This window comes from Oncorhynchus nerka, linkage group LG4 (assembly GCF_034236695.1).
Source record: "Oncorhynchus nerka isolate Pitt River linkage group LG4, Oner_Uvic_2.0, whole genome shotgun sequence".
In the NCBI taxonomy this organism is placed as follows: Eukaryota; Metazoa; Chordata; class Actinopteri; order Salmoniformes; family Salmonidae; genus Oncorhynchus; species Oncorhynchus nerka.
Genome location: NC_088399.1, coordinates 37187484 through 37207753, shown reverse-complemented (window position 1 = coordinate 37207753; position 20270 = coordinate 37187484). Strand labels below are relative to the sequence as shown.

Sequence of the window (20270 nt, the reverse complement as noted above, 5' to 3'; positions counted from 1 at the left end):
TTCGGTAACAGAACTTTTCAGTCAGAAATGGGTGTAATTATGTTGCAGCTTCAGCAACATGGACAGTGCAATACACACTGATGTTATGTGGAGGTCGCTGCAGCAGGGAAGAGAGAGAGACAACGGGTGCTAGTCACACAGCCACAGCGTGTCTTCTCTTTTTCTTTACACAGCGCAGAAAGTCTGAGCCAGATGGCACAATCAAATGATTTGCCGTCGGATTCCCTCTAGTCATTTGTGTCTCTTAATTATTTCATCAAACAGTTTGCTTAAAGCATTAGACAAGCTCAGTGTATATAGTTGATTTGATTAAAACACAGAATGTGTCTATATATGGAAAAATGCATGTTTAAAAATGTTGTCCAATCGATTGGTCGAAAGAACAGACAACTCTTGGTCGACCAAGATTTTGTTGTTGTTGGGAACAGCCCAAACATTATGACAATGCCCTTTTACTGTAAGAGCTGTTTGAAAAGACGGTAAATTAGTTAGTAGACCAATAAGAAAGAGCGTTCCAAACCTCTCTGCCAATAACAGCTAATTTTCAGTTTTCCCCTCCCCCTCAGACCAATCCCAGACAGTCCTAGCCAAATTCTTGCTTGAGAAATTAGTCTTTACTAAGAAGCTATTTTTGTTTATTTTTTTACAATTTTAATTGAAAACAATCACATTAAGGTACTTAATTGTTACCCATAAATGTTTTGATATTGAGATGAGAATAGCTGCATTGGAGTGTTAAAGGAGCATCTTGGAATGATAGGATATTTAAACACATTTACATTGTATCTTGTGACCGCTGCAGGTATCACTAAAGTCCCCCGAGACAGTTGTCACTTTACCCATCTACATCGGGAACATCGCTGTCAACTTGATCCCGTCACGACCTATGCCCTCAACTCCAGCCCCAACAACCATCAGCCCCAACCCCGGCCCACAAGGGGTTACCCCGAGCGCGCCCCCGGCTGAGGAGGACTTGGAGGAGGTGTTGGGAGCAGGGGGTTCAGTTAGTGAGGAGATCCCCACAAAGAGTCACTCCCAGCAGGACCAATCCGGCCAGCCCCCCACCATGTCCCCCAGTGCATTCAGCTACGCTCCCGGTGTAGATTTCCCCCCCAGCCAGCGACGTGCCAATGACACCTCAACGCCTCTGTTCTGTGTGTCTACTGGGGCCACCATCCCCTTCTTCACAGAAGGAAACGCCACCCCAGTACCCACATCCTGTCCTCTCATACTCCCCCCTGAGTACAGCACCTGGGACTTCACACATGGTGAGTCCCCCCCCAAACTGTGTCAGTATGATGATCAATGATTAGTGAACAATGGCCTACTATATAGTCTGACTGTTTCTCTGGTTTGTTTGTGTATCTTACAGAACCCCCTCCCACATATGAGGAGAGCTGCAGCAGTAACAACTCCAGCTTCAACAACAGCAGACCGCAGGAGTGAGGACTGAGCATAATGCAGCTCACAACCACAATTACACTCCCTAAAGGACCAATAGGATACTGCAACCCTTTCTCCAAGTGCATAGAACTTGCTCTCCTCCTAAATATTACTTTAAAATATATTTTTTAAAGGGATCATATCAGATTTTGTATTATAGTTTATACCCCCTTCTCCCTGGCTTAAAGGACCTGCTGTTATATAGATGGAATGAGAGTGCAAATTCCCTGTGCATAACAGGAGGACTTCAGAGATAACTTATAGAAGGTAGGATATTCCATAATTGGAGTCTATTGGAGACTAAATGTAGTGGGTAATACAAATTGTGAATATTCTTGCATTGTTGACTTGAAATTGTTGTAGGCCTGCTACTATATCTCCTTTTTCATCCTTCAAACACAACCAAAATCTGGTCTTTATTGTAGTTTCCTTCCAAATGTGCACACTACTGTAATTCCGATCCACTTCCACCGCAGTGGCTCCCTCTTTTGATGAGTGGAGTAGGGGTGGCCTAGCTGGACATGAGGTTCTTAGCATGTCTACCCCCTGGTGGCCATCAACGGAAGAGAATGGAGCCTATTGGAAAAGCTTCAGATCTTCACTTAAGTTCAATGATGCCTGCTGACGAAGAACATACTCCATCAACCTGTGATCTACTGACAAAGAGCTTCTGGAATGTGCATCGTATCTTGTCACACCTCGTCATCCTGAAACCGACAAGCTGGGCGTTGTACTCTTGGGTATGCAGGGGAACTGACGTAGCAAGGGTTGATATGCATTTATGACATCTGATGCAAACACCAACTTTTATTTCACCTTCTTTACCCTGAATTAATGGAGATGATCTGTTGATTGTCCCCATGTGGCCTTAACTCAGTCTGTTCTAACTACATTACTATGTGCTGATGAAGACAGTTGTCTTCAGGGTTGCTGTTGCTTTTGAAATGGCAGTCCATGCTGATCCAATGTGTTGGTGTGACAACCAACAGTGTTAAATGTTCAAGCACAAGACAGCACTTTTTGACACTTTGAAAACTGTGCATGTATCTGTTTTTGTGTGTGAATGGGTATATAGTGTACCAGTTTGTGTGTGTGAATGAGTATATAGTGTACCAGTTTGTGTGTGAACGGGTATATAGTCTACCAGTTTGTGTGTGAATGGGTATATAGTGTACCAGTTTCTGTGTGAATGTGTATAAAGTGTACCAGTTTGTGTGTGGCTGATCGCCCCTCCTGTCTAGTTGATAGCATTGGACATCTCAATTTGAAAGCCAAACATCAGGCAACATCATCCACTCTGTTTGTATGAGTGTTTGTTTTGTATGTCTGTCTTATTTCTGCCCCTCAATTACAGCATCCTTTTTTATTTATAAGCCAACCTCATTGTGGCTTATGTATTCACAGAGTTGTATGAAACCTTTAGCACCTGCTGTGGGAATACATGCACCGCCATCCCTCCTCAAAAAGGTAGCCTATATAGTACAGTCACAGCCTTTAATACCAGAAAATAGATTGCAGATGGTATTGGGAATTGATCTGTGGTTCAGACCACCGCTCTATACTCATTTTGTATTTGTATTTTACCATTATTTAACTAGGCAAGTCAGATAAGAACAAATTCTTATTTTAAATAAGGTATCAGCTCTGAAAGAACCATAGAAATGACACCTGTATTTGCCATGTGCTATTCCGTTATCTCCAAGATTGCTACGGCAGCTTGGTTCTCGACTCATTTCAGGCTGCCTTTATCAATCCTGCCCCATTGTTTGTATTTCTCTTCACGAAAGTACTATAGCTTTATAAACTCTGACATGTTTTTCATTGTCCATTCTTTTCCCCTCACAAATGGGTCTGTGGTTTTGTATTTTTCTATTTGTAAACAGTTTTCTGGTGCATATGGTAGCCATTTGAGAGAGAGAAAATATTCTGGAAAATAGTAGCATCCTGGTTAATCAATGTAATATTTCAACTTGTCCAAATTGTACAGTGTACCAATAAAATTATCTGTCATATCATTTGTACTGGCTTTGTAAAGTAAAGCGGTTTGTTGGGCCCTATATTTAAGAAACCTGTCCCGAAGTACATAGATTGTTAGATTATGAAGCTATAAAAGTGGTTGGCTAAGGAGAATAAAAAGGTGACCTCAGGTGCCGTCAAAATAAATGGGTTTATCAACCGTGTGCGCTCTGCCAGGGATTTCTTCCCATCCTATATGCCTCATGCTACAGAAACAGGAGACAGGCTCTTGGTCCTATGAGCCATTCCGGCTTGTGCAAGGCTACTTACTCACATATCTTGGTGTGACTATTATACACTATACTTTAGCTGCCTTCCTTATAATGCTTTGACAATGGAATGATAGCCAAGATAATGTCCAGTAGCCAAGATAATGGGCGCAACAGGGGAGAGTGTGAGAGGAGCAAGGAGGAACCAGCCTGATCGTCTCAGGGCTCACCACTTCACTGTTTACTGCAGCACCGCTCTTCCTCTGTTGCCATAGAAACTGCTTAGCCCGACTCCATCATCCTCCCTGTGTTACACAAGGACATGGACCACAGAGCTTATGTCTGTTTGCATACATGCCTTCGGATGGAGGGACTATAATCTGCAAGGGCAACATAATATCACATAATTTCACATAATCTGTGCTCTACCACTGCATAATATTCTATGCTGGAATGAGTATCCCATGCTGATTTTGTTCAGGTGTCATGTCATACAAAAGCTACACTGTTGGATATTTTCTAAGGGAGGAAAATATTAGGGCCAACTTCTATACTCTGTATTGCATTGTCCTGAGTGCCACCATCTGCTGTGACGATGACACCGACCAGGTGTGTGGACTGTAGGCCTTTATCATTATCAGGGGATAGCCAGCATGAGGGTTTGCACTCAGGCTAGAATGGAATGGTAGGAGAAAAAATATCTGTAATGCAAAGGGTACTCGTCGTCAAAACCATGAAAAACAAACCAGGGAGGCCGAAATGCAAAAGAAAGTATTCATTTAATCCAGTCCGGAAAGAAATTGAAAGTGCAAGTGGCTATAAATAAATTACAATTGTCTGCATAGGTTTTGGCCTTTTGCCTTCATCAGCGTTGTACAAACTAATTAAGGAGACACGCCTGCTGCGTAATAAATGTAACAAGTGCAAACAATTTATTAGATACTGTTGAATCTATATATCATTAACCACACGAGGGAGATAGAGAGCCAATAGTGGTGCATTAAAGCGTATGTTGTGTGTTGTGTGTTGTAAACTGTTCACCACTTTAATTCACAACATACTCATTTAATTGTATTTAAAAAATAAATGTACATCAGTTTGTTAAACAAACATAAATGACTGTAACAGGCTTTAATAACATGTTTCCTTGGTTTTTGACATTGTGCAATAACTATAATGTTTAGGCCGACAACAAATATATTTGTAGATGTGTTTAAAATATTTTTGCATTAATGTAGTTAATTAAATCCAAAATGATTGTGCAACAGGCTTTAAAAATATATATTATTTAGTGTCAAGTCCTCCCTCAAATCGGCAGACCTGAAAAGATGAGTTGGAGCCAACATCTCTGTCAATAAGGCCCAAAATGATACCAGTCCTCCTCAGGTTGAGGCTGTGAAAGAAGGCAAGGGGAGGTTCAAATTCCTCCCGAGAAAGTTAAGGACTAAACTCAAGGTACACCATCAATGTTTCTATTTTCAAGCTAGAATCCTTAGTTGTTACATCGTTTTTGTTGTTGTTTTTTATTTATGAATGAATTATATATGTTGATAAATTCATCATGAGCTTAGTTCAACTGCTGTACCCCATCAGAACCCAATATATAAGCTTGTTTTAATCCAATGTTGGTAAACCATGTAGATCAGCTTGTCTAGTTGTCCGGTCCTCTGAGGCAGATCAGGACCAGGGTCCTCATGAGGATGAATATGTGCAAAATACAGATAAGCGTTGATGTTTCATCTGTTAGGTTCTTATTTTTCAGAGTCAATAACTCACGGACACTAGAGAAGCTTTAGCCAAGTTTAATTCTGCCCAAAGGTTCTGTACAGCTGTAATTCAGACAGCAAAACATTTCTCACCATCAGTTATATACATGCCACTTAAGACACTCCTCCTTCTCTCCAATCCTTATATTTTATGGTTCAACGGGAAAAGGTTAACAGGATACCTAACCCTTATTACTCCCTTAAGGGGATCTGACCTCACCTCCTGACCTCAACCTAAATCCACAGATGTCCATCTGTCTTTCCTGTATCAACACGGTGCTCTCCTCCCATCCCCCAACACATTTCAAAGCCACGCCATTTATATAAACTTGGAAATGACTAATAAATGGATTTTAAAAAATAAAAAAACATGAATAAAAAACTATAATGATTATAAAACATGAATTAAACAAACAAATGGAAAAAACAATGAACAAACATTCACCACAAGGTTTACAAGTTCAGAGACTTATGGCCTCTTTTATTTCCATCTATCTTTTATTTCCATCTTTCGCACATAACAAAATTCCATTCCAGCTGAATCTGCAGTTTTGTTATATGTCATATGGAGCAGCTTTTAGATTCTCTACTTCCCCTTCTGGTTCCTAAGAGAGTCAGAGCACAAGAATTGGAAAGCAACAAAAAGACACACAAAACATAACAGTATTAACAATGTGATAAGCTATGCATAATTATATATGCATGAAAACCAAAGTCTGAGACCCTGACAATTCCCACTCTCTCTTCACCTGACTCTATGCCTCCCAGATACTTTCCTGCAGAGTTCCACAAAAATGAAAGCTCTAAAAAGCTTCCTCATGCTTACGCCCAGTCTACCCCTTTCGGCCCCAGGTTCCGAGAGGTGTTCCCAAGTCATGTCATTTTCACTTTGTTCCCCATCTCCTCCATTTCACCTGATAGGCAAGTCACTTGATATGCAAGTGTGTATCCCTAATCAACATTACATCCTCTTGAGGTAACTCAGCACTGTATCTGCTTTCACATCAATGCCTTCATCATTTTGTTCAGAGTACAATTACCCCTCTATCATATGATGCATTAACCAATAAAACATCTAACCCAACCCAAGTATGATGTGTAAAGTAGCTCCCAGACTCAACCCATCTGTATGTCTTACAGTGGAATCGTGTCTCTCTCACTCCGCTTCCTCCGTCATGGTATTTTCACTCACCCATTATGCAGTTGAACCTCACTTCACATGAGAACTATTCAGCCTCCCCAGGGAGAGACATGACAATCTTTACCACTGCAGGTACTGTACGGAGTAGTGTGTGTCCAAAACCAACGCTGTCCCAACTCCCCCGCCTGGTGTCTCTTGATGTACACTCATTCTCCAGTATTCAGCCCGTGCCATTGGTTATATCTCTGCTTTCACCTGAGGATATACACACTGCAACACATGGGTCATTTCCTGACAACATCATTTGTGATATTTGAATAACCGCATCCCCTGTCCTCCCATCGGTCCCCCAGTTACCAGTCCATGTGACATGAGTCGTCATAAACTGATATCCCAACAATGCTACTAAAGTAACCATTGCTACTTAGTAACAATTGCTACTTCCAACATGGCCCTCGACTATAGTCTCATAATACCCCTCATTTGCGCAGTGGCCCAATTCCATGCTGTCAATATAGCATCCTTCGCTACTAATACTGCTCTTTCCGTTACTGTCCCTACAGCTCCTTCCGTTACTGTCCCTACAGATCCTTCCGTTACTGTCCCTACAGCTCCTTCCGTTACTGTCCCTACAGCTCCTTCAGTTACTGTCCCTACAGCTCCTTCCGTTACTGTCCCTACAGCTCCTTCCGTTACTGTCCCTACAGCTCCTTCCGTTACTGTCCCTACAGCTCCATCAGTTACTGTCCCTACAGCTCCTTCCGTTACTGTCCCTACAGCTCCTTCCGTTACTGTCCCTATAGCTCCATCAGTTACTGTCCCTACAGCTCCTTCCGTTACTGTCCCTACAGCTCCTTCCGTTACTGTCCCTACAGCTCCTTCCGTTTACTGTCCCTACAGCTCCTTCCGTTACTGTCCCTACAGCTCCTTCCGTTACTGTCCCTACAGCTCCTTCCGTTACTGTCCCTACAGCTCCTTACGTTACTGTCCCTACAGCTCCTTACGTTACTGTCCCTACAGCTCCTTCCGTTACAGCTCCTTCCGTTACTGTCCCTACAGCTCCTTCCGTTACTGTCCCTACAGCTCCTTCCGTTACTGTCCCTACAGCTCCTTACGTTACTGTCCCTACAGCGACTGCCATGAGAATACCTCTTGCATGTAATCTGTCAAATGTTCCCCGGCTGTTAGAAATTGGAATTAATTCATTAATATCCAACCTAACAAAACTCTGAGTCACAGGTGTCCGTCCTGAAAGTTTACCATAGTGTCTGAATTGCCACCACTATCTCTTCTACTCTTACCATAATGTTAAACTAAATCCCCACATTGTGTACAGCTAGCTGCGACCCCTCTTCTATGAGCTTCTCCTATATCAATATTCAGTCTCTGGGAATGATACTCCTCATTACATCTAACCCATAACACACTATACTTCTAATGCATTTTCTACAGTTATAAATATACTAACACGTTCTCAAATCAGTTAGTCAATATACATCATTCCCTCCTCTGGAACAATGAACACTCATGTTCCACCAAACCTAAAAACATATTGACTTGAAAAGAAAAGAGAAACAAAGTACATGTTTAATAACTTAGCACCACTCATTGATGCAATGTAACATAACAATTCTGAATACAGGGTAAAACAAAAAAAACTTTCATGGTTGTCCCAAGCTATGATCCAGTGATTCCCCCAAACAAACCACTTCCCCTCAGGATGACACTTAGAGATACGTTTCTGGAGACCCTCTCTTCCAAATAAATGTTAGCAGAGCCCCCACCCCTCATCGTGCTTTCGCAATTCTCTCTTGCTGTATCCCAATCACAACTAAAACATTTGGTAAATTATCCAACCCAAATTTAGATCGACTGACCTCAATGCTTACTTTGAGTCTAGGGCTCAAATTCCGGTTTATCAACTTAGCACAGATCCTCTTTGTTAGAATATACATTTATAGACATATTTTTATTGCTGGTCATAACACTTCTCAATTTACAGCCCCCCTTTGTCCCTGTTTTCCTGTCATGATTGGCCTGGTAAAGAAAGATCAGTATCTCAATGCATTCTTAGTCTAAATAGTTTGCAGGGCGTATAATCCCCACCCCCCTTTCCTTCACCGGGAACTTATCGTTCTAGTGTGTCTTCTTTAGATATCGTTTACAGTTCATTTTCCCAACGGCACATGTAACTTTTGCCTGTCACATTTCATGGCCCTTGATAATGTCCCGATTTTAATATCCAAGTAGACACCTCCCTTTCTCCCACGTACAGGATTCTCTCACCTGAGCTTGTTCTCTCTCTCCACGCTCACTCCACACACGCTCTCAGCACCCTGGCCCTGGTTTATGGCTCGGACTCAGATAGGAGTGGTAAAAGTCACTGTCTCTCATTGCACGCCTTTGTCGCTCTTTCTTCAGCCGGTTAGGGAGGGTTTTGAGGTCTACACACACTGTCGATGGTCAAATTATCCTACCATGCATTAAGACACGATCTGACGTCACCTTCCATGATAACCTCAAAAAAAGCACAGATCACAACAGTTAAGTTCAGTACATTTCTGTTTCAGGAAACCAGACAAACATTGACTATATGACGAATTATGAAATTAACCTTTTCTTAATAACATCTCTAAAAAAGCCTAACATAATGTTACTGCTAAAACTATTTTCTAAATTACTCCATACTCCCTTATTCTACTGGTGACCTCTAGGAAGAGTTACCAGATCATGAAGTTAGCACCCTTACCCCTCACAGAATTCCCACTCCAGGATCCCAATCTGGTGATATTTGTATCAAAACAAAAACAACATGAAATCAGCAATAGCTATATCACAATCCATTTGAAGTAACTGCCATCCCTTATTAACATATATTTTTATTTCTATATGCAGCCTGAACACAGTACCACTGTATAAGTACCCAAAGACCAGGACCTCAGGGAACTGGTCATTTTCCCCTTTCAAACACGTGATTAAAAAAAACATGTAAAAATCTAAAATAAACCAATTCGAATAACCAATCAACTTAGAATAATCTCCTAAAGTAATGGAACAATTTGGATAGAGAATGGTGTTTCTCATTAATTTTATAATGAAATCCCCCTGTTCTGTCAATTTCTAATGAGGGTGATCATTTCTCATTAGGATTTTTTAGTATACAGGGCTTTCTACACCATTAAAATATTTCCTATCCCTTCCCTTCCCTTTCCTTCGGAAACCCTTTAAATAACCCCTAATTTCCATCCTCCTGCATACCCAATTTAACTGAAATGAAAAGACTCCATCCAATAAATCCCCCAACACAGCGACAGTCTCTCTCCAACAATTCACTGGTCTCCATTTCCCCACGTGATTCTCCATACCACATAAAAATAATGTGAAGTTAATTTTAGTTTAGGTAACCCCTATACTAATTCCTTGTGACCCCTCCCTCCTTTCATCCATTCTAGAATTCCATTCCAGAATAAGACGACATCAAACGTAAATTTCTTTCAAAATAAAACCACGTAAAATGTCTAATGGTTTAAACAAACCCTAAGGCCTTTTGCATTTGCAAGGAGTGTTTGGCCATATAATTGAAATGTGTTACCCTTTAGAATCCATTCCCCTGGCATTTCGCCTAGAATCTCCAACCCAAAATACGTTTTCCTGTGGCAAATTTAGCCAATTTCTCCTCGTAAGGAAACCGCAACATTTATACGTGGTTCTCTAACACCTTCTCCCACCAAGGCAGCCAGCCGCCTTAGCCATTTCGTCTGCTTTACGATTACCTATGGCGATTTTATCTGTACGACTAGTATGACCTTCACATTCCACCACTGCTAATTCACTGGGTAACTGACATGCTTCTAATAATGCCTCTACCCCCAGACCATTTTTTTATTGGTGTTCCTGTCGCTGTTAACATGTCCCTTTGTGACCACAATGTACCGAAATAATAAACTACTCCAAATACATACCACACACAGCATACCCCGTTACTCTATTTCCTTCTGTGTTCATGTAACTAGAGCCATCTGTATACAATACTTTTCCAAATTCCAATGCTGTCTCTTGCAAATCAGGCCTAGGTTTAGGAGTAATCTGATCTGGGTCACATGTAGGCAATTCACCCTCCCCAGACAACAGCATTAACGACGCAGGTTTCAAAGCACCAATCTTATGAAATTGTAGATTTTCCCCATTTAACGGTTGCCTCCCATTTTGTCCATCTTGTACTACTAACATGTTGTGCTTTCGTGCTGTTCACTATGGTTGCTAATGCGTGTGGAACATACAAATCTACTTTTTGACCCATTATAATGGAAGCCGTGTTATGCAAGACCATTTCAGTCGCCTATACCGCCTTAAGGCACGGTGGCACTCCTTTTGCCGCCGAGTCTAGCTATTTACACCAGTACATTTACTGGTCTCTCTCCTCCCACGACTCTGCGCAACCACCGCGCCACAACGTCCCTCCTATTCATGAACAAACATTTTAAAAGATAATTTTATGTTTGGAAATCCCAATGCTGGTACTTGACACAATTGCTTCTTTAACTCGACAAACACTTCCCTCACACTCTTGATTATTGTACCATCACATAACCTACAATTGACACCCTTTAAATGATTGTTTCAATGCAAACTGATACCAAGTGGGATTTTTTGTAAACCCCATCGGTACTCTACTAAAAGTTAGATAAAACGTGCTTTCTTATGTCTTGTCTTCCATCACATAGAAACTGTAATCTCTATGAACCACTTATCAATCGAACAGAGACTATACACCGCTAGGTGAAAGTTCCATACTTGCTAATCACAAAACAATGAGTTGTTACTCTTTTGAAAAAGATGCAAACTCTTGCCTGGCAGCATTTGCTACGAATACAGCAGGCTCCATACCCACTTTACACTCCCTTTTCCAATGACCAAAAGCCCCACACCTAAAACAGCCAGTGTTCCTCAGTAAGGAAAGTAGAAATTGGCTGTCCTAAAAGTTGCAAAATGATGTCATAACCTAATTTGCATAATTGGCCATGTGCATGATCCAGAGGAGGAATGGGAGAAGGTCATGTGGTCTGATGAGACAAAAACAGAGCTTTCTGGTCTAAACTCCACTCACTGTGTTTGGATGAAGAAGAAGGATGAGTACAACCCCAAGAACACCATCCCAACCGTGAAGCATGGAGGTGGAAACATCATTCTTTGGGGATGCTTTTCTGCAAAGGGGACAGGATGACTGCACCGTATTGAGAGGAGGATGGATGGGGCCATGTATCGCGAGATCTTGGCCAACAACCTCCTTCCCTCAGTAAGAGCATTGAAGATGGGTCGTGGCTGGGTCTTCCAGCATGACAACGACCCGAAACACACAGCCAGGGCAACTAAGGAGTGGCTCCGTAAGAAGCATCTCAAGGTCCTGGAGTGGCCTAGCCAGTCGCCAGACCTGAACCCAATAGAAAGTCTTTGGAGGGAGCTGAAAGTCCATATTGCCCAGCGACAGCCCCGAAACCTGAAGGATCTGGAGAAGATCTGCATGGAGGAGTGGGCCAAAATCCCTGTTGCAATGTGTGCAAACCTGGTCAAGAACTGCAGGAAACGTATGATCTCTGTAATTACAAACAAAGGTTTCTGTACCAAATATTAAGTTCTGCTTTTCTGATGTATCAAATACTTATGTCATGCAATAAAATGCAAATTAATTACTTAAAAATCATACAATGTGATTTTCTAAATTTTTGTTTTAGATTCCATCTCTCACAGTTGAAGTGTACCTATTGTGGCAAACCTCTTCAAGGTTAGGAGTGTTTGTCACAAACTAAGTGGTAAACTGTCACCAAATCACCCAAGTATGAGAGTTTTTATTTATTTATTTTTATTTTACCTTTATTTAACCAGGTAGGCAAGTTGAGAACAAGTTCTCATTTACAATTGCGACCTGGCCAAGATAAAGCAAAGCAGTTCAACAGATACAACGACACAGAGTTACACATGGAGTAAAACAAACATATAGTCAACAATACAATATAAACAAGTCTATATACAATGTGAGCAATGAGGTGAGAAGGGAGGTAAAGGCAAAAAAGGCCATGGTGGCAAAGTAAATACAATATAGCAAGTAAAACACTGGAACGGTAGTTTTGCAATGGAAGAATGTGCAAAGTAGAAATAAAAATAATGGGGTGCAAAGGAGCAAAATAAATAAATTAAATACAGTTGGGAAAGAGGTAGTTGTTTGGGCTAAATTATAGGTGGGCTATGTACAGGTGCAGTAATCTGTGAGCTGCTCTGACAGTTGGTGCTTAAAGCTAGTGAGGGAGATAAGTGTTTCCAGTTTCAGAGATTTTTGTAGTTCGTTCCAGTCATTGGCAGCAGAGAACTGGAAGGAGAGGTGGCCAAAGAAAGAATTGGTTTTGGGGGTGACTAGAGAGATATACCTGCTGGAGCGTGTGCTACAGGTTGGAGATGCTATGGTGACCAGCGAGCTGAGATAAGGGGGCACTTTACCTAGCAGGGTCTTGTAGATGACATGGAGCCAGTGGGTTTGGCTACGAGTATGAAGCGAGGGCCAGCCAACGAGAGCGTACAGGTCGCAATGGTAGGTAGTATATGGAGCTTTGGTGACAAAACGGATTGCACTGTGATAGACTGCATCCAATTTGTTGAGTAGGGTATTGGAGGCTATTTTGTAAATGACATCGCCAAAGTCGAGGATTGGTAGGATGGTCAGTTTTACAAGGGTATGTTTGGCAGCATGAGTGAAGGATGCTTTGTTGCGAAATAGGAAGCCAATTCTAGATTTAACTTTGGATTGGAGATGTTTGATATGGGTCTGGAAGGAGAGTTTACAGTCTAACCAGACACAAGTATTTGTAGTTGTCCACGTATTCTAAGTCAGAGCCATCCAGAGTAGTGATGTTGGACAGGCGGGTAGGTGCAGGTAGCGATCGGTTGAAGAGCATGCATTTTGTTTTACTTGTATTTAAGAGCAATTGGAGGCCACGGAAGGAGAGTTGAATGGCATTGAAGCTTGCCTGGAGGGTTGTTAAACCTGTTAGGGATGATGCGAATTTTCGCAGCTTTTTGTAAAAAAATCGCGCAACATTTCAACGTCCTGCTACTCATGCCAGGAATATAGTATATGCATATGATAGGTATGTGTGTATAGAAAACACTCTGAAGTCTCTAAAACTGGTTAAATCGTGTCTGTGGCTATAACAGAACGTGTTTAGGAGTAAAAATCCCAGGGAAAACTGTTCTCCAAAAACACAAAAAAAATATTCATCCGCCAGTCAATGTATTGTCTAAGGCGACAGACAAAAAACGAGGTCCCCATTACAATGCCTACAGCTTCCACACGATGTCGCCAGTACTGGCATTTTATGGCTGCTTTATCCTTGGTTAGATGACGTATAGGCACTTCCTGTCTTGGGGCTCACCGCAGGATGTTATGAAAGTGAAAACATGGAGTATGATTTCAAGACTTGCTGCTATCGAATACAGATTGCCCCGTGATCCATTTGATAGATTATTAACGTTTATTAATACCTAAAGTTGGTTTAGAAAAGTAGTTTGAAGTGATTTGTAAAAGTTTATAGGCAACTTTTGTAATTTTAAAAAGTGACGTTGCGTCTTGTAAAGCGGAATTTTCCTGGATCAGACAGGCCTTCATGAAATGACATTTTGGGTATACAATGACGGATTTAATCGGGAAAAAGACACAATTGTGATGTTTATGGGACATATAGGAGTGCCAACAGAGAAGCTCGTCAAAGGTAATGAATGTTTTATATTTTATTTCTGCGTTTTGTGTAGCGCCGGCTACCGCAAAATCTGTTGTTTAGGTGACGTTCTGGTATTTTGGGGGGTGCATGCTATCAGATAATAGCTTCTCATGCTTTGCCGAAAAGTATTTTACAAATCTGACTTGGTGGCTAGATTCACAACGAGTGTAGCTTTAATCCAGTACCTTGCATGTGTGTTTTAATGAAAGTTTGAGTTTTATCGAAAACTATAGGTGGCGCTCTGAAATTTCCGCTGACTGAGGTTCCTGCACTGGGACTACATTCTGCATCATCCCTAACAGGTTTAACACAGTGTCCAAAGAAGGGCCGGAAGTATACAGAATGGTGTCGCCTACGTAGAGGTGGATCAGAGACTCACCAGCAGCAAGAGCGACATCATTGATGTATACAGAGAAGAGAGTCGGTCCAAGAATTGAACCCTGTGGCACCCCCATAGAGACTGCCAGAGGTCCGGACAGCAGACCCTCCGATTTGACACACTGAACTCTATCAGAGAAGTAGTTGGTGAACCAGGCGAGGCAATCATTTGAGAAACCAAGGCTGTCGAGTCTGCCGATGAGGATGTGGTGATTGACAGAGTCGAAAGCCTTGGCCAGATCAATGAATACGGCTGCACAGTAATGTTTCTTATCGATGGCGGTTAAGATATTGTTTAGGACCTTGAGCGTGGCTGAGGTGCACCCATGACCAGCTCTGAAACCAGATTGCATAGCAGAGAAGGTATGGTGAGATTCAAAATGGTCGGTAATCTGTTTGTTGACTTGGCTTTCGAAGACCTTAGAAAGGCATGGTAGGATAGATATAGGTCTGTAGCAGTTTGGGTCAAGAGTGTCCCCCCCTTTGAAGAGGGGGATGACCGCAGCTGCTTTCCAATCTTTGGGAATCTCAGACGACACGAAAGAGAGCTTGAACAGGCTAGTAATAGGGGTGGCAACAATTTTAGAAAGAAAGGGTCCAGATTGTCTAGCCCGGCTGATTTGTAGGGTTCCAGATTTTGCAGCTCTTTCAGAACATCAGCTGAATGGATTTGGGAGAAGGAGAAATGGGGAAGGCTTGGGCGAGTTGCTGTTGGGGGTGCAGTGCTGTTGACCGGGGTAGGAGTAGCCAGGTGGAAAGCATGGCCAGCCGTAGAAAAATGCTTATTGAAATTCTCAATTATGGTAGATTTATCAGTGGTGACAGTGTTTCCTATCTTCAGTGCAGTGGGCAGCTGGGAGGAGGTGTTCTTATTCTCCATGGACTTTACAGTGTCCCAGAACTTTTTTGAGTTAGTGTTGCAGGAAGCAAATTTCTGCTTGAAAAAGCTAGCCTTGGCTTTTCTAACTGCCTGTGTATAATGGTTTCTAGCTTCCCTGAACAGCTGCATATCACGGCGGCTGTTCGATGCTAATGCAGAACGCCATAGGATGTTTTTGTGTTGGTTAAGGGCAGTCAGGTCTGGGGAGAACCAAGGGCTATATCTGTTCCTGGTTCTAAATTTCTTGAATGGGGCATGTTTATTTAAGATAGTTAGGAAGGCATTTTTTAAAAATATCCAGGCATCCTCTACTGACGGGATGAGATCAATATCCTTCCAGGATACCCCAGCCAGGTCGATTAGAAAGGCCTGCTCGCTGAAGTGTTTCAGGGAGCGTTTTACAGTGATGAGTGGAGGTCGTTTGACCGCTGACCCATTACGGATGCAGGCAATGAGGCAGTGATCACTGAGATCTTGGTTGAAGACAGCAGAGGTGTATTTAGAGGGGAAGTTGGTTAGGATGATATCTATGAGGGTGCCCGTGTTTAAGGCTTTGGGGAGGTACCTGGTAGGTTCATTGATAATTTGTGTGAGATTGAGGGCATCAAGTTTAGATTGTAGGATGGCTGGGGTGTTAAGCATGTTCCAGTTTAGGTCGCCTAGCAGCACGAGCTCTGAAGATAGATGGGGGGCAATCAGTTCACATATGGTGTCCAGAGCACAGCTGGGGGCAGAGGGTGGTCTATAGCAGGCGGCAATGGTGAGAGACTTGTTTTTAGAGAGGTGGATTTTTAAAAGTAGAAGTTCAAATTGTTTGGGTACAGACCTGGATAGTAGGACAGAACTCTGCAGGCTATCTTTGCAGTAGATTGCAACACCGCCCCCTTTGGCAGTTCTATCTTGTCTGAAAATGTTGTAGTTTGGAATTAAAATTTCTGAATTTTTGGTGGTCTTCCTAAGCCAGGATTCAGACACAGCTAGAACATCCGGGTTGGCAGAGTGTGCTAAAGCAGTGACTAGAAAAAAATTAGGGAGGCTTCTAATGTTAACATGCATGAAACCAAGGCTATTACGGTTACAGAAGTCGTCAAAAGAGAGCGCCTGGGGAATAGGAGTGGAGCTAGGCACTGCAGGGCCTGGATTCACCTCTACATCGCCAGAGGAACATATGAGGAGTAGAATAAGGGTGCGGCTAAAAGCAATAAGAATTGGTCGTCTAGAACGTCTGGAACAGAGAGTAAAAGGAGGTTTCTGGGGGCGATAAAATAGCATCAAGGTATAATGTACAGACAAAGGTATGGTAGGATGTGAATACAGTGGAGGTAAACCTAGGTATTGAGTGATGAAGAGAGAGATATTGTCTCTAGAAACATCATTGAAACCAGGAGATGTCATTGCATGTGTGGGTGGTGGAACTAATAGGTTGGATAAGGTATAGTGAGCAGGACTAGAGGCTCTACAGTGAAATAAGCCAATAAACACTAACCAGAACAGCAATGGACAAGACATATTGACATTAAGGAGAGGCATGCTTAGTCGAGTGATCAAAGGGTCCAGTGAGTGGAGAGGTTGGTTGGGGGTCACGGCGATTTAGACAGCTAGCCAGGCCATCGGTAGCAAGCTAGCATAGGATGGAGGTCTGTTGTTAGCTACCTCTTGCGTTCCGTCAGTAGATTAGTGGGGTTCCGTGTGGTAGAGGGGATTAATCCAAATCACACAACAACAACAAAAATAAAAACAATAGATATAGTTATAGAGGCCCAATAAGAAAACATAATAATAATAAAAAATAAATAAATTGTCCGATTGTCCATTCAGATAGCAGCCGGTAAGACAGCTAACGGTTAGCAGGCCGCAGATGGGCGTTCAGGTAACGTCGCGACGGAGGAGCTAGCCGGATCTCCTTCGGGTAGATAACGTCGGCAGTCCAGTTGTGAAGGCCCGGTGGGGCTCCGCGTAGGCAGTAAAACGGGTCCGGATAGGTGACTGCAGCCCAGGAGTGATTGATGGAACTCAGGAGTGATTGACGGAGCTGGCCAGCTCCGGAATAATTGATGTTTGCTCCGGAATCGACGAAAGCCTGTTCTTTCGAACAGGACAGTACCTGTGTGTTTGTTTCTCCGTCCTGGTCCACCCAGGCCGTAGGCGAGGTCAAGGATAGCAGGGTTCGGTACACGAATCGGGTTCTCGGTAGGTCCAGGTCCAAACGCCAACAGGTAAGTCCAAAACAATCCAGCTCATACACGGTAAATCCAGCCAATCTCTATAGTCTCTTTCTCTATTGTTCATAGCTCCTTCCAGCACTCTCTCTTCCTCTTCCTGGTTTTTCTTGACCATTTATCTGTGGGTCGGCTCCACCTTCTGAGGGTTCCCCTTGCTTCTGGGACTTGTAGTTTTGGCGGTCAGCCATTTTGTGATCTGTAGTTCTGACAGGGATGGCCATTTTAGTGATCGGGCAGAGCCCGTTTATTAGTTCTGCTCTCACATATCTGCCACTTATCACTCGACCCCCTTCTTTGCCACACTATGATAACAATTACAGACCTCTACATGCTTTGTAAGTAGGAAAACCTGCAAAATCGGCAGTGTATCAAATACTTCTTCTCCCCACTGTAGTTGTGATGGACGCTGTAGGAGAGAGGAATAACATCGTGGGAGAGACAAAAAGTGACTTACAAATGAACATTCTTCTGTCAATTCTTGTTTTTTTTTAATGTCACAATTCCAACCCTCCTCCTTTATCCGGGCTTGGGACCAGCAAAAGTGACCCAAAACTGACCGGCAAAAGTGACCTAAAAGAGACTGGCAGAGTAACTTTTTTTTTTTTTCTAATTTGGTTTGGTTTTTAACCTTGTGGTCCACTTAGGAGCCTACAACAAGTCACAGGAAAACAATAACATTTTTAAGTATACAATCTAAATGGACCAAAAAGAGACTGTCAATGGCAATGTGAGAAAATTATGTTAACTAGTCTGGCCCTAATTCAGGTTTTTTTCTTCATGTAAACCAGGCGGGATGAGCCAGCGGCGGCTTCCCGGGTGCGCGATTCATTTGCAGTCTGGACGTGGAGGGGTGAACAGCTCCTGCTCTGACTGCAGCTGGGAAGGACTGCTAAGCGAGGACTGGGCAGCATGTGTGCTTTGGGACGGGGTTCACGGCAGCACCCGCTGCTAGTTGAGAAGAGTAAGAAGGATACATGCTTTCACGTCAGTCTCCAATAACATCAGAAAAAGTCGCTAGATTTGTTGCTCGTCACTTTATTGAAAATGTTTCGCTACAGGGGTATGAATACTCGCTAAATATAGCAACAAAGTAGCTAAGTTGGCAACACTGACTGTCCCTATGCTTTGATGCTTTTCCGCTACATTTCTTTGTCTTATCTTGGCCATTGAAACTATAGGTAGGCATTTTCTCTATGGCCCTATTAACCCATTGCACATCTGAGTTGAGCTGAGTTATATTCCACTCTCAAAACATCGTCTTGAATTAAATACACTCCCATTCCCAATCTGTATGTAGCCGAGTACCAGTACTCATTCCAGGTTTATCGTGATGCATTTTCTGTTGATTAGAATGCTGACATCAAAACATCGGTATATTGAGCTCTTGATTCTGGTTTTATGCCAAGTCATAATTGCCTCCCTGAATTCTTTATTAGATTTGAAATGATCCGTCAGCAGGAAAATGTTGTCCAATTTGATCTAATTTGCTCCATTTTTCAATAGTCAATCAATAGTTATTACTCCCTACACTCCCGACAGTGTTCAGGGTATTTTAGATTTCTTCACTCCCGTCTATAATACATAACTTCTATTAACTATTTTCTAAGATCGCACTACACACTTCCCTGGATAATAGTTCATTGGTCCCGGCACCTAATACCTTGTATTAGAACCGATAACATACACGTTCGCAAATCTATTACTGGAGAATACGGACAGGACTTTGTCCTATTCCAGTACTTCCTCAAATATCACTATTATTGCTAACCCACATCAACATTATTCACACTTGTCTTCCTATTTCCACATAGTCTACCATGGTTCACCACCCCAACAGGGCACACAATTAACCTTCCATTCACACACACACTTATGGCCAATACAACTAGGCTCTCACCCCGTTCTAGCTATGCTGTGAACCAAACCTGCCGGATTTACCCTTCGCAGGTTCCAGTCTGGCGGGCTTACCTTCCGCCTATATTTTAGTAATCACAGGTATCAACCTACTGGGATTTACTATTGACTATATAGTACTAGCAGGAGCCAACCTACTAGGGAGTTACCCCCTAGGACTTACCCTACAGCCTGTATGAGTTTACCTTCCGGGCCTTATCATTTACTATAAAGCTACGACCGGTCGTTACACAATGGGCCTATAGAATTAAATTTAGGCTCTCCAGGTCCGTATCCTATAATTAGTTCAGCCAAAGATTTCCAAGATGTCAAAATGAGTGGAAACAGATATAGGAACTAGCCTACCTTGTTTGTTGCCAGCTCTGCTCCACTGATCTGGACTCTTTGGTTTGACTACAAATCGTGGTGAATCCTGCTCGCAGCGCCATCTGTTAGGTTCTTAGTCAATAACTCATGGACACTAGAGAAGCTTTTTAACCAAGTTTAATTCTGCCCAAAGGTTCTGTACAGCTGTAATTCAGACAGCAAAACA

General features: G+C 42.5%; 1 protein-coding gene across 2 annotated transcripts in view; it reads left to right on the top strand.

The window, feature by feature from the left end:
* Positions 1–3458, top strand: part of LOC115123368 (arrestin domain-containing protein 1-like) — a 44341-nt gene extending 40883 nt beyond the window's left edge. For both annotated transcript variants that reach the window (XM_029652714.2, XM_029652706.2), the window contains 2 exons: positions 803–1268; positions 1373–3458. In XM_029652714.2, the coding sequence (XP_029508574.1) occupies positions 803–1268; positions 1373–1446 (540 nt within the window). In that variant the 3' untranslated portion in view covers positions 1447–3458. The remainder of the gene's footprint in view (positions 1–802; positions 1269–1372) is intronic.
* The last annotated feature ends 16812 nt before the right edge of the window (positions 3459–20270 follow it).